This window comes from Xyrauchen texanus, chromosome 22 (assembly GCF_025860055.1).
Source record: "Xyrauchen texanus isolate HMW12.3.18 chromosome 22, RBS_HiC_50CHRs, whole genome shotgun sequence".
NCBI lineage: Eukaryota > Metazoa > Chordata > Actinopteri > Cypriniformes > Catostomidae > Xyrauchen > Xyrauchen texanus.
Window position 1 is genome coordinate 9,686,967 of NC_068297.1, and position 16,156 is coordinate 9,703,122.

A 16,156-nucleotide genomic window follows, 5' to 3' on the forward strand; every position below is an offset into this window, starting at 1 on the left:
GTAGGTTCTTTGCCAAAAAGATGTTGCCCTTTACAACTGTTGTGAAGCAATCTTTCAAAAAGTTGAAAAACACACATTTTAACTGCACTTAATTTTTTTCCAGATTCATTTACATTTTTAGTTAAAATAAATAAAAAATAAAGTTAAAAGTTTTAAACATGGTGTCTTGCTTTACTGTGGAGGCTTAACCCCAACCCTGCTTAACGAAAACTACCCCATAGTACCACCTAGTGTCCAACCAGCAGTAATGCCATTGTTTGTCAGTTTCCTGTGGAGTTTTATTTTCTGCAACCAACACCAAAACTCTTCTCATGGACTAACGTTTGGTCGACTATTAGGGGGCAGCCCAACAAAACACCATCAGGAGCACTGCACACTCTGTTTGTAGAAGATGATAGAAGGCAGAGCGCTTTTTCACTTTTTAGTGCAAGGCACCCACAGACTACATATTTATTTATTTAAATAGCAGCCTTTTGTGGTTTAATAATCACTTTTGAGTGAGGAAGCAACTGGCTTTTCCAGAGTTGGAAGCTACCATCAAAACATCAGAGCTCCTTGGACAGAACAACACGGAAACACTACAAAATAAAAGCTCTGCCAAAATAAAAGCTCAATTAAAATACAGAAATGTATCACTACTGTACAATATTCACTTTTTTAATACTACAAATAATAATTTCAATAATAAATCAATTGTAATTGTATTATATTTAAGCAATATCTCGCATCTGTGATGTTCTGTTATGCAGCACTTTATTTGACAAAAATGACTCCAATGCTGTATTTTGGATTGTGCAGAGAGGTTCTGTATAAAATCACTTAATTTGATAAAAAATCATGTTGAAAATTAATTTTTATACTTTCATTTGATTACATTTTAAATTATTGTATTTATTTAAACACAATTTATGATGAGATTTAAATGTTAATATGGAGTTCAAAAAAAATAAAAAATAAAAAGAAAATAAGACACGGTATCGTCTACTACCAAAAACAAAAGTATCGGTACGCGTACTCATTCTCAAAAAATGTTTTATTGGGACATCCCTACTTATTAGCAAGAATTTGAATCACATACTCACTTGAAAAGCCCTAAAAAAAAATACAAAAAATCAGAATGCTGTTTGTTTTCTTTCATCAACAAATGTCAAGCTTCTATTTTTAAGTCTTATTTAATGATTCACAACATGTTGTTTTCTGCTACCCTCGCTTAAACGAATGTGACCGGTGACCTCTATCTAACTGGCTCTTTGTTTTGATGCATATAGTTTTTGACTTGCCTCTGGGAATTGTATAAAGTGTCTCTAATGCATGTTTTTGGCTTGCTAGTAAAACAGCTATTAAACAAATCAAGAAAAAAATTTAAATAAAACAAGTCACACTCCTAATGGATCTGAAAGCTGAAATAGCTAGTGCTCATGTGCACTTGTGTCTCCACACACGCCTACGCAAAAGCAACATCATTTTACTCCTGATGGGCAAAACCACCCTAAATATTTACATATTTTAAAATGCAGCGCGCTTAGTGATTTAACAGTTCAACAAAGATTGGCTGTGGGTAAATGGAACGGTTGAGGTTGGTTGGAGCCTCTCCCTGCTGCCCTGATAAGACAGCCTATTTGGAGATGCAAGGTGAAAATGTAGAGAGGTGAGAAAGACAGCCTCTTGAAGCCATCACATTGTTGAGAGCTTCAGACAGAGGTAACTGCCTGAGGAGGCAAACATGAGGCAAGGTAGAAGAATGCAGAGAAGAAATAGCTGTGTTGGCAAACTGAAGAACTTAAAAGGATGGTTCACAAATTGTTTTTAATTTTGTCATCATTTACTTCATATCGTTCCAAACCCATATGAGATGTTAAGCAGTATTACAGCATCAGTCACGTTTTACTTTCTTTGTATGAAAAAAGGATGTAATGAAAGTGAATGGTGACTGAGACATTCATACTGCCAAACATTTCCTTTTGTGTTGCACAAAAAAAAGTCATTTGTGTCTGAAACAACATGTGGGTGAGTTAGTGATGACAGAATTTAAATTTTTGTGTGAACTTTCCCCTAATAATACAAAAACATAGCATTTAGTTTGTAGAGTGCACAGTATTTTTTGCCTGTAAATAAGAAGGTGCGTCTCTTTAGCGTTACCTGTCTAAGGTTGCGTGTGACTTTCACATCGTGCCAGGCATTGTCATTGAATTTGCCATTGACGGGTTCGACAATGGCTTCAAAGGCTCCGGAGCCTAAGTTGATGACCAGTGAAACAGCCCCATCTTTCAGGGCCAGGTTGACGTAGTCAGCAGATTTGCCTGTGTGGAGGATAAGGCCATTTCTTTGCCAAGTCTTGAAAGACAGTGTGATCTCATCGCTGCTGCTTTGAATGGGATTCTGAGACAAGTCGTAGCAGAAGTATTCAGAACCTCGGAACGTGGCCACATTCTCTTCTCGTGCTGTAAGAGAACACAAATGAAGAGTGGAAATGTTAGTGGAACATCTTGAAACAAAACAAACGTGAATGCTAGCTATGGAAATGCTTTCACGAGCAATCAAATTGCTGGGATTTGACACTGACGGAGCAAGAGTCACAGCAAATAAGACCAGGCCAGATGATACAAAATGAGACATGATGTGGTAAGGCAAAATGAGGCAATTCGGGTAGTCACTACACAGAGTTTGTGTATCTAAAGCCATAAATAAGGTGAGATCATCAGTGATATCATCTCAAATTAGATCTGTCTCTTTAAAGCTTATTTTTGCTAAAGTCCAGTAACCAGTTGAAAAATATGGATGGCTGATACCATAGATGCCATATTTAGACAGCAGGGTGATCATGGTGATATAATGTCCATAACATATAAAGGAGACTGGGGCTAATAGTAACAGAATTAACTCTGATTTAACTTTGATTGCTACATGGCAAATTACCTTATAGTTTGGCTACAAAAAAAGCTATTGAACATTTTTAGCAATATTTCCCTGGATAAAAGATCCCCACCCCACTACCATCACCAGAACTAAATCTGCATATAGTATGCCAGCCTGCAAATAAACATCACATTATTGGCTTTTTAGCAAGATTTTAAAAGTAAAACAATTATGAGCCACAAAATGATTCATGAAACAACTAAAATGAAAAAGGTAACAACAATAACTGACAAAAGGAAACACCTCAGTTAACTGGCCAAGCATATGAAGTTATTGGCCAATGCCGAATATCTCAAAATAGCCTAATGCTCTGCCTTCGATACTGTCTCCCATCAACTACTCATTTCTCGTCTTTTGGATGTGGGTATTTCTGGTGCTGCTCTTTCTTGGTTTTCTTCCTATCTCTCTGATAGACAGTTCTACATTTCAGTTCAAGATTTTCACTCACCTACTGTCCCCCTGAAGCAAGGTGTCCCACAGGGATCCGTTTTAGGGCCATTACTATTCATAATTTATATAATACCTCTTGGTCAGATCCTTCGCCGTCATGGTTTTAATTATCATTTTTACGCTGACGACATTCAATTATATACTACCTGTACATCGACTCTATCTATCACAACTGACAAAATCTCTGCTTGTGTGCATGAAATAAAAGATTGGCTTCATTCAAATTTTTTAAAACTTAACATGGACAAAACTGAGATTATTTTTACCGGACCTCCGTCACTCACTAACAAAATTCCTACTAACTTCACCTCGCGAGTTTGCTGGCTCTCACATCAAACCATCTAGTACTGTTAAAAGTCTTGGTGTAATCTTTGACTCCTCTCTATCTTTCCATTCTCACATTAATTCTATCACTAAATCAGCATTCTTTCATCTACGTCGCATCGCTCAGCTCCGGTCCCTTCATCAGTATCTCAGACGCTGAAACTGTCATCCATGCATTTATCACATCACGCCTCGATTATTGCAATGCACTTTTTATTGGCCTTCCTGCTAGCTCCATTTCCAAATTGCAATACATTCAAAACTCTGCTGCCAGAATACTCACCCACACCAAGCGTTCTGCACATATCACCCCAATTTTGCATGATCTTCACTGGCTTCCTGTGGTTTACCGTATCAAATTCAAAATTCTCCTTCTCACTTTTAAATCTCTGCACGGCTTGGCTCCCTCCTATCTCTGTAATCTGCTTCACCCCTACGCACCGACTCGCTCTCTACGATCCTCCGACTCTAGCCTTCTCGTCGTCCCTTGGCATCGCCTTGTTTCGATGGGGGCAGATCATTCAGTGTTGTAGCACCCAAAATATGGAACTCTCTACCCCGATCACTCTGTTCTGTTAACACTATCTCTGAATTCAAATCCATGCTCAAAACTCACTTATTTGCTGAATGTTATAACTCTTAAGTTGTACTGTTTTTTTTTTTGTTTTTTTTTCCGCTGGGTGCTGTCCCATCTACCTAACCTTCTCATTTTCTGTACCTTCACTGTTATCTACCTGCTGTTGTTTTGTCTGCTGTCTTTGTCCTCTGCCTTTATTGTTGCTTGTCTATTGTAAAGCGTCCTTGAGCTCTGGAAAGGCGCTATATAAATAAAACTTATTATTAAACTTATTATTAATGTCATTTTATTTCATAGCCTGGCCAATATACATTAGCTGCGTATTACTACTTGAATGACACAACAAAAGACTAAATTCATACAATGTAAGAGAGTTTTATTCTTCCTAATTACAACATACAACATAATGTTCCTTTATAACAGCATTTAGATGTCGCTCTCATGAATGCATGCTAAATTCAAGTTGAAAAAGATCATTGGCCATTGTTCATTGGCATTCAGAGTAGATAATCTACTGCATCCACATTTATGGAAATAAGTTCACTCCTGGTCCCCCTGGTCCACAGTCCATAAATCACCAAGCCATGGCTGTGCAGAGCCGACATAAATAAATATCTACGAGACAGTTCTTCCAAACTAACACGGTACATTTACATCAGTGGCTAAATTAACTGTAAATGTCAGCTTTTCACTTTATAATGTATTGCTAATCACCATAGTAATTGCAAAAGGGCACATGATGACATGAAGTTCATCAAATGTGGAACTTTCAGGAGCAATGACCACTAAACATGTAGAGACAGTGCTCAGTATTACTCACAAAAACACAACACTATCAGAGTAATACATGTGAAATTAAGATTATGCAATAAACATTAACTAAACCACATCAAATATAACACCAAACACCCCAAAGTATATAAGTAGAAACATAACTATTCCCATATTGTTTTTTACCATAATTTTAACAATAATTTACCATACATGTACTCTTTTGTTAAACATAATATACATTTTAACTGTTAATTATAAGGAAAAATCATACTTTTTATATATAATTTTTGTTTTTAACCATAAAACTACATGTATTGTCTTTTTAAATATATGAAATAAATATAACATATTTTACGTTAACTTCTCGTTAACCAATTTATGGTTTTTTTTTCACTGTAGCATTTTTACAGTTGTTACTGTTAAATTTACGGACATTTTTAACAGCATGTGTTTTAACAGGCCTGCTTAAAGACATATTTGCCTGTTTTGCATTGGACTGAGTTGACTTAAACAGACTGCAGAGTTGCTGAGCTGATTTTCTCATCAGGACTGGTGCTGGTGCCCAGCTGTGATACACTTGACATGGTAATAACCTCACGGTTAAAGCACAAGGCATAGTGACTGACAGTGGAACATATTGGAGGCACATGGGGTACTGCTCCAGCTGGTTGCATTTTTGGCTGGTAGTGCTAACATTAAAACTGATGTGTTTCATTTTTTTTAATGTTAAATTCTTTCTCGATTCCCAGCTTAAAATGCAGAGTCAACAGAGAACTTATGGAATACATTATGGAATGTATAAATCTGATTTAAAGGGGAAGCAATTAATTCCTGCTACAGTCATGACACCAAATGGAATTGCAAAAAATATTGACATCCATAATATCAATAATGTCTTACATTAGTCAGAATACAAATAGTCCTGCCCCAAACTCACACCACAAGTTGAGCCCATGTTGCTTTCTCAGGCTGCTCAAACAAAGTAATGTTTTGAAAGTGCAACAGTGATCACATATTTTAGGCATACTTGTATATAGTGCTGAAACCATCAGTCAACGTTATAGACAACGTCGACAATAAAAAATGTGTTGTTGTCGAAATGTCATTTGATCTCATTTAACGTAACATGAGATCATATGAAACTAATGATGACGAGTGAGAGCAGCACTGCAGCTCGTGCCTGATTGAGTAGAGGAAGAAAACAGCTCACAGTCCAGATGCACTCTAAACTTTCCAAACAGCTTCAGGTGATGTAGATCGCAAAGTATGTGGGAATAATACAAAATAAGTAAATACAGGAGCACTCTCATTGTGAAATAAGTGGAGCTGGAGCAAAACTTGCATGTTGTGTTTCTTTAAAGGAAACACCCCGACATTACAAATTTAATGCAGTTATATTTAACACATTATAGCTTTATTAAAGTTCAAATAATAAGGAAGCAGGTCAAATAACTACAAACTCTGAAACTGCCATTTCACTGTGAGGTCAGTGCCTCTTCTATGAGTTGTGCGAAGTGTCCCGATCTAAGGGGGAGAGATTAAAACTGCATCCGGATGAGGCACACTCTGGTGCGGGGACACTCATCACTCGAGCGCGTGCTTGCTACAGCTAGATTATAACGTGATGGCTCGCGACTTACTAAAACATAATATACTGTATGTTTCACTGTATATATATCTTATCGTAAAGAAAACTGGCAATATGCATCTTTATTAATAAGAGAGAGGTTTTTTTGTGAGTTAAAGATAGATTGATGTGAACAAAGGTGAGAGAGGGTAGTCTTCACCCCATTATACACTGCAACAAAATACATTTTGATTTGTTTTTAGTTTGGCTTGTTTTCCAAAAATAATATCTAAAGCTCATTCAAAACAACAAACATTTACTTTAGCAGCTATACTGCAAAATACACTTATTTTTAGGAAAAATTCTGTTAAAGCAAGTATATCTTATATGTTGCTTCTCTAGTAAATGTATATTGTTTTAAGGATTTAGACAATTATAAATGGAAATCAAGACAAAAACACTTGATAACAATAGTATTTTTTGCAGCGATTTATTTATTTTTTACTGAATTAAACTTAATAAAAAGTATTTTTTTTCCCCTTTAATTCAGTGAATGTCATTTAGAGATATTTTTAAAAGATGATTTTGTCCTCTGTATTGTTAGTAAGCAAGTTTAATACAACATTTTAAGTCTGGGCACAAGCTGAATAGTCGCTTAAGAGCTAATGATTATTCATCGCAATAATTGCTGAATAGTCAAATAATCGTTAGATTATTTTTATATCTAACGATTATCAAAATAAGAGTTAGTTGCAGCCCTACTTGTATAGTTGTCTCTATACATTAAACTGAGATAGGAGAAACTATTGTAACATTAACACAAATTTGTTCACAACAGTGCACACACAATCCAGTAGTACTTATGCAAATCTTGAGCTATGATTTAGATATTGCTTCTTACAAGTAGGAAAGGAAGAATTTAAGATGAGTAGACAGACAGAGGGAAAGAACAATATGTGACCAGTAGGAAATGGGTGGAGTGTGATCCATGTGACAGAAACTGGCAGTTAGATGTACTTGACTGCATTGGGGTGCAAATCCCACACAGCTGAAGAGATTCCCAAGCATGGGATTGTAGAGCCAAATTTTGTCAAAATCGACAAGTCAGCCTTTAAAAATAATTTTCACCTAAAAATGCAAATGTCGTCAAGGCCCGTATGGCTTTTGTTTCTTTAGTGGACCCCAAAAGTAGATGCTGAAAAACAGGCAGTCACCATCCAATTTCATGTGTTGTGCTGACACCTTGGCAGATGCATTATTACTCCCCAGAGTACATCTAATGTTAGCGGAGTGTTTCAGAAAGAACGGGACCTCAAATAGCTCCTCCACACCTTATCTCCATTCACCTGACCCATTCGGCAATGTAACTGCATCGCAGCGATCTTTCCCTGCTTTTTAAGTGCCTAGAGAGTGTACTGATCAATTATTAATTAAACAGAGTATTGTTTTTACTAAAGACACCGCTCTGCATTACTGCCAAATGTTACCCTGTCCACTCATCTTGATCTTTGAATACTTAAGAGTCACCTTCCCATGCTGGTACGATGTGGGTTTGTGGAAGATGTGGCTGACAAAACTCTTCAATATCTTTTAAAGAACTAATTGACCTAAAATTAAATTGAATGGGGACAAAGGCTATTGAGCTCCACCTGAAGTCATATGATAGCTTTGTGTGAGAAATAGACAGGAATTTGAATTGTTATTTGCTGTTATTTGCTGAATTATCGTTCACGTTTAAGTACATTCAAATGTGGCGCGTCAAGATACATCATGCCAGGGGTGACTTCAATAATGAGACACTGAGGCTAAGCCTAAAATAAATGCAACATTCAGGGAAAAAACATGTCATTACACATTTTAGACAACAGTCCAAAAGTTTGTTATTTCGATTTAGCCATTATTTTGGGGTGGGCAGTCTTTGCATTTTTAAAAGCAGAACAAACAAGAAAGGTAGCATTCAATATTCACCAAGCGGATGTTCACAACCAAGATTAAAATACAGAATTCCATTTATTCGTTCCTTAGTTTTTATTTTCAGATGTTCCACTCCATAAAGTTTCTGTAAGTCTGTAATCTGAACTATCACACAAAGCAGTGTTTAAGTACAGTAGCTCAATTCCCACAGTCTCTTTCTCGCCACAGCACTCCTTTCAAAACAAACCTTATCTGAATAGATTTTTAATGAAAATCCTCAGGGGGGGCAAAGGTACTTAATCTTGTCTATAATGGGGAATCCAACAGAAAGAAGGGGCAAGGTTATGGGCTGTGTATGAGTTAACAATTGTGCTGAATTATGAAATCTTAATGAAAACATCATTATTAGTCAAATTGGCACCAGGGACAGAGATTGTTATCAAGTCATATTGTGATGGCCCACTAATGGCTTTTTCCCTCCAATACACACAGAGACGGATGGTAGTGGTATGGTCAGAGGTGCTCATGCGTAAAGGTGTCAGAGGCCGAGGAGTGGAGAAAAGTATTGTGGTTAGGGAAGCCATTAAATCCAGCATGTTTTGGGGAGGAGATCATTACAAGGTAAGAGCTCTCAACCTGTCAATCACATGTGAAAGGATGCAGGCAACATTCTAACCGATTGGCCTCTCAACTCCTCAGAACAAAACTGCCATATACCACACAGTGCCCTCAGATATATAGCCTCCCATGATAGACAAAATAAAAATAATTTAATCATTTACTCACTCTCGAATTGTTCTAAACCCATATGACGTTCTTTCACGGAACACAAAATGAGTTAAGTAGAATGATAGCCTCAGATGGTGACTAAAAGATGACATACGTTTTTGTTTGTTTGTTTGTTTTAATTTTTGGGTGAAATAGGGATGCCTATGTTCAGGCATTTTCATAATCGATCATCATGGAAATGAATCATGAATCAATCTAATAAAATTTAACATTAATACCCCTAAACGCATGGGGAGGACTGTATGTAGCCTATTTACAATATTACACACAAGAAATGCATAAGAAATTGGCATTTTCCTCTTAAAATATTCTTTGTTCAGTGTATTTCAATACATTTAGGCTGTGTTTAGCACAAACTTGTGAATTGTTTCATTACTGTTTATAATAAATTGTATAGAAGATATATAACTTGTATACATTTTTGGATTGTGGAATTTTGGAAATATTTTTTTAATTAAGTCAAATCATAACACTATGAATAAACCAGTGGGGATTTCTTTAAAACTGCAAGGGAAGCTCAGCTTCCCCTATAATGTCAAAAAAATAATGGTCAAATATGTACTATTGTGTAAACAATTTATTGACTAAAAATGCGTTAAAACACATTCATCTCGAAGACGAGTTCGTTCAGAATCAACTACATTACATATAGCAGGTCGGCTGACTCGATTTACTTCTCATACATTCCCGTAGCGTCAGTGCATTTCCCTGTTGAAGCCGAGCGTCCATTGACTTCAATGGGGCTGCTCTGAACAGTTTTTTCAGTGCTCGAAAATAGGCGGTCATTGGATAAATGCTGCGATTATGTCCCGCCCACAGACGCTCAGTGTCTCTGGGGGTGAATGAGGAGTGGGCTGGCCCGGACTCCGGGCTTCAGCGTGATGATTGGAGGATCTGTCGAAGACTGCATCTCCTTTTGATTGACAGCGAATCTGTACTATAAGAAGTCACTGAAGCTATTTCAGCTCAGTCCCATCGCGGATTTCTCAAGTGTAGTCGAAAGACAAACTGCTGCAACCTATTTCTTTATATTTGTTTGGCGAAATTGCTAGTCAATTTGCATAATACATTCACACAATTATACACCACATTCCTTGTTTCAGTTTTACCAAGTTTAATATATTTTTGTTTTAGAGCGTTCGATTCGTTCATTCATTCATTCATACAGTAGGCTAGGCTAGCGTCGTGCGGGTGAAACTGCGCACGATGGCAGGCGGTGCTAATATTGTCGACCTGATTTTGGCGAAGCCATTTGAAAGTCTTCCTTACGAGGAAAAAATTAGAATTAAACAGCAGGGCAGATCAACACCTAAGATTGATTTAGTGCAAAAAATAGGGAAAAATAACAGGTCTTTTCAGCTCTCCTGGTATGACAAAGTTAGCTGGCTGACTGGAAGTGCTGTGACAAATAAAATGTACTGCTGGCCATGCCTCTTGATGAAACCATCTCACGGATGTGTTGTTTGGTCAAAAGTGGGGTTTGGAGATCTGTCTAACTTTGACAGGGCATATAAAAGACATGAAAAGAGCAATGAACATGTGAGTGCATGTCCAAGATTAAGTTGCATGGGCAGGATCAGGGTTGAGCATGCAATCAATGAAGGTGCTCGCATTCAAGTGACTAAACATAATGAAACAGTCAAACAAAACAGGGCAACGGCCTTATTGATGTAACATCCTTGCTTGGCCGACAGGAGCTGTCATTTAGGGGACATGATGAGAGTAGTGAATCATCCAACAAGGGCCAAGTAACACAATGGCCAAGGTCGTTTAAGCAGCCTAGCTCTGCTGGCCATTGAGAAGACACTGGTCAAGTCACTGGAAAAGACGCCTAGTTGGTACGACAGAGTCACAGTGCATTTTCTCGAAAAGGAACGTAGGGCAGAATTTACTTTTAAATAAGTTTATAATGTAGGCCGAAAATGAGCTTCCCCTCTTTGAAAGACCAGCAGCTGCCACTGGAATAAACACAGTAGGCTACATAACACAGGCTCCCATTTCTCTGGGTATGGTGAGATGAAGCTGAATGTGCTTTCCTGATGATCGCTGACATAATTGTAGGTTGAGATGAATCAAGAAGACCAGAAGATCAACTGTGCTTGTTTTCATGTTGTACTTTAACATGCTATCACAGTGAATGCAGAAAACTTCTCTGAAGACGTGACATGCAGTGTGCAAGCGCTCACTAGAGGAGGATGACTCCTGATGACTGCAAAGACAGCCTCATCAAAGTTTACTCACTGCTGGCATGGTTTCTGAATGCGTTTGTCCTGAAAATTATTAATCGACAATCAAAAAGCTAAATCGATAAGCAATTAATCAATAACATCCCTAGGGTGAACTATTCCTTTAAGGGATGCCACTGGGTTTAAAGTGAAAGCCGTGTCTCTAGGGCTATTAAATGATGACAACATTCTTGCAATTGAGTACATAATTAGAGCTAATCTCCCTTTCTCTGTCTCTCTCTCTATCTCTCTCTTTCTCAATCTGTCAACTGCAGGCAGTTTTAAGACTAATCTATGCTTCCTTGCAGTTCCAGAGGGAACCTCCAGACAGTGTAGCCTGAGCATCCGCCATGCAGCTGTGACGGTGGTAATCAATAAAGAGAGAAGTAGGGACGAATCCCATCTCCCTGAGGCTGACCTGGAGAGACCCCAGTGTCAAGGCAACACTGCCATCATGAACAGCCGCTGACTCAACAGCCTATAACAACCGTATAATAAGATCTGATTGTTAACTCACACCAAACTGCAACCAAACCCACCCACTCCTGCGATATCACTTCTACTGTGCATTCCCTTTCATCAGGCCAGATTATTCTAAATTGTACTTTGATTTTGAAAAGAGTGAGGTCACAGTTTGAACAGATATGTTGCTGGTCACTCAGTTGTGGTTGATGATGTCACTGAAGTGTTTAATTCCTTTATTTTCAGAGATAGATCTTGGGTTGCTGTTCATTAAACCATTACTGGCAGGCATTTGCTGATCAGAGGCTAAGCAGAAAGTGTGTTTATCCGTGTTGAGGAAAATACTCAAACTGTAGCTTCCCAAGCTGTACTTTTTGTACAAAGTATTCAAGTAAAATAGTGAAACTGAAGTCAAGCTAACCTTTAACAAAGCAGTTATCTACAATGCAAGTGACTAACAGTAACTGTAGTTAACTACAGTGGAGCTAATTAAGAGGGCAATATTTGTAATTATAATGACCAGATGATAGAGTTTATTTTTGCATTCAAAGCAATGTTAATGGAGAACAAAAACTAAGATCTCAATTATGGTGTCAGTGTTAAACTTAAACAGATAATTTTTCCATTATAAAAAATAGACAAAAATAACTAACATACAAACTGAGTAGAAAACAGATAGATGAACAGCATCTTTGGGGGGGGGTGTTGTGGTATTTTGTGTGATATGACCACAAAGTAATCATCTGTGTTCCGCAACTGCTTTCGGGTCCTTGAATAAAGTATAACGTGTGAGTAAGGGCAGCCGGTGGACTATCTGGTGCCCTCCTAGGGTAAGATGGTGCCCTACGCAGACTGCAGAGTCTGCTTATAGGGAGGGGCGGTACTGGGTTAAACATACAGAGGGTTAACTCAAAACAAGTTGAGACAGCGTTTAGCTATTATGCCACCTGCAGCTGGAACCAGTTTCCAGAAGTGGTCATATGTGCTCCAACAGTAACCACATTCAAAACCAGAAGCCTGCAGCTCTCACCTAGTTACCCTCTAAAGCTAAGCAGGGTTGAGCCTGGTCAGTGCCTGGATGGGAGACCTCCAGGGGAAAACTAAGGTTGCTGCTGGAAGAGGCGTTAGAGAGTTCTTGACTCTCTGTGGTTGTTAAAAATCCCAGGTCATTTCTTGTAAAAATTAGGGGTGTAACCCTGGTGTTCTGGCCAAACACAAGATAAAAACTATGTAGGCTACAGTATAACCACAATAAGAGCATCCAAATTACTTTGGAAGAATGCATGCCCTTGAGCTTTGAACTCCCAGATTATGTGCTTTTAACAGTAGATTTATAATTATATATGTCACTAGGTTACAAAAGTTCATTTCACCTGAAAATTAGATCAGAGCAGATGTACAGATGGTCACTTCAAGTGTGCTGTATGGATGATGTAATGTTTTTATTGCATTATGTAGAGCAAGTGGAAGTGTGACTGTGCGTGTCTGTGTGTGTGACGTGACTAGCTAGGACAGGAGTGGGAGTTAGATCAGCAGGGAGTTCTGGACTCAGACCAGGTGTGAGAAGACAGGAATTCCACATCAGACCATCTGTTGGTCTTTTTCAATCGACCAAGCAAACATGCAAAAACGTAATTTCTGAAACACATTACATTCATAGTATTGCATTTTGTGCATCTATTAAAGCACCAGTACAGTAACACCCTCAAAACAAATAATGCTTTATAAAAGGTACTTACAGTATATTGGTTAAGGGCAGATCAGACTGATCACATTCTTGATAAAAACATTTTTTGAATAGAACAGAACACAGTTGTCTAAAGTTTTTTTTTTAAAGTTTATGTTCTTTTAAACTTGACAGCTTCTAAAAAAAGCAATATTCTTGCAGGAGACACCGAAAATGCATTGAGATGTGATGCAATGGTCAAAGATTTCAATCTATTATTTACATAGAAAAACAATTATAATTGTACATACAACTGATTATTTATTATCAGTGTTATGTACAATATTATAACTAAACACATATTAAGAATTTGGGCCAGGGATCCCCAAACTACGACCTGCAGGCACAATCACATGTTTGACTGGCACATACTGGAAGCTCGAGATGGCTTTGGTGGCTTTTCATGCCTGTAAGTCCAAGTAGTATGAGCCAATAGCATTCAAGTGCGGGCTGTTAAGGAGGATCTCATTGGTTTCACCCACTGAAGGTATACACCCCTGCACTGAAGCCTGTCAGTCATTTGAGTCTGAACGAGATGAGATGTGTCGTTAATGAAAGAACTGAATGTACTGATAAACTTGTTCGCGAACCAGTGGCGACCACAAAAACACTGGCCACCACACTAATAACTCAGAATAATATTAAAAGTTAGTTAACGGTTAAACCACAAAATAAACATTAGAGAACGTTTTACATAAGTGCTTTTCAGGTTGCGACAGAAAAACCTGCCTGCAATGTTCTGGGAACATATGGTTATACATATAACCTAAAGAGAACGTTCCTAGAACATTAGGAAAATATAAACACAATGGTAACCATATGCAAACTTTAGGGGAATATTTTGTGTTTACTGGATCCTTGTCACAGACACTGTTTTATTATCTTAAAGCTGCTCTTTGTTTGTGAAATGTAGGCCTACTATACAAATACATTATTGTAAAAACTGCCATAAAAATTCCAAGTGAACATGGCGACAAAGATCTTACTTTTTGTAGAAATGTCCTCTGGTCTGATGAAACAAAAATTTAACTGTTTGGCCATAATGACCATAGTTTTGTTAGGAGGAAAAAGGTTTAGGCTTGCAAGCCGAAGAACACCATCCCACCCATGAAGTATGGGGGTGGCAGCATCATTTTGTGGGGGTACTTTGCTGCAGGAGGGACTGGTGCACTTCACAAAATAGATGGCATCATGAGGAAGGAAAATTATGTGGATATATCAAAGCAAGAGCTCAAGACATCAGCCATGAAGTTAAAGCTCGGTCGCAAATGGGTCTTTCAAATGGACAATGACCCCAAGCATACCTCCAAAGTTGTTGCAAAATGTAAGGACAACAAAGTCAAGGTATTGGAGTGGCCATCACAAAGCCCTGACCTCAATCTGATAGAAAATTTGTGGGCAGAACTGAAAAACCATGCGAGCAAGGAGGCCTACAAACCTGACTCTGTTTCACCAGTTCTGTCTGGAGGAATGGGCAAAAATTCCAGTAACTTATTGTGAGAAGCTTGTGGAAGGCTACCCATTTGACCCAAGTTAAACAATGTAAAGGCAATGCTACAAAATACTAACAAAGTGTATGTAAACTTCTTACCCACTGGGAATGCGATGAAAGAATTAAAAGCTGAAATAAACCATTCTCTCTACTATTATTCTGACATTTAGCATTCCTAAAATAAAATAGTGATCCTAACTGACCTAAGACAGGCAATGTTTTCTGCGATTAAATGTGAAGAATTGTGAAAAACTGAGATTAAATGTATTTGGCTAAGGTGTATGTGAACCGCTGACGTCAATTGAATATATATATATATATATATATATATATATATATATATACACAGTGGGTACGGAAAGTATTCAGACCCCCATAAATTTTTCACTCTTTGTTATATTGCAGCCATTTGCTAAAATCATTTAAGTTCATTTGTTTTCCTCATTATTGTACACACAGCACCCCATATTGACAGAAAGGGTCTGAATACTTAGGACCATGTGATATTTCAGTTTTTCTTTTTTAATAAATGTGCAAAAATGTCAACAATTCTGTGTTTTTCTGTCAATATATATATATATATATATATATATATATATATATATATATATATATATATTTTTTTTTTTTTCTCAGCCTACAATAAGAAAAACAATGAAATATCTGTTGAAATGACTGGACCTTTATTCCTTGATGTCTTGACATGCACACGTCAGGGAACAAAAATAACATGTATACAATGACAAAGTATCCAAAACCAAGTCGCTAATAAATGTATACATACCGTAATTTCCGGACTATAAGCCGCAACTTTTTTCCCACGCTTTGAACCTCGCAGTTTAAACAACGACACGGCTAATATATGGATTTTTCCCACTTTCACATTTTATTTAAAAAAAAAAAAAAACATTCTGTGATGTGCTCAGTTTTTTGGCGGCGT

At 37.6% G+C, this 16,156-nt stretch overlaps 1 protein-coding gene across 13 annotated transcripts in view; it reads right to left on the bottom strand.

Annotated features, from left to right (window-relative positions):
- The window catches only part of LOC127662779 (neurexin-3a-like), a 467,216-nt gene that overhangs the window by 346,014 nt on the left and 105,046 nt on the right, over positions 1-16,156 (bottom strand). For all 13 annotated transcript variants that reach the window (XR_007972918.1, XR_007972917.1, XR_007972916.1 and 10 more), the window contains exon 6: positions 2,140-2,441. Coding sequence is in view for 10 of the 13 variants with exons in the window: in XM_052154109.1 (XP_052010069.1) it covers positions 2,140-2,441 (302 nt within the window). In the remaining 3 variants the exon portion in view is untranslated. The remainder of the gene's footprint in view (positions 1-2,139; positions 2,442-16,156) is intronic.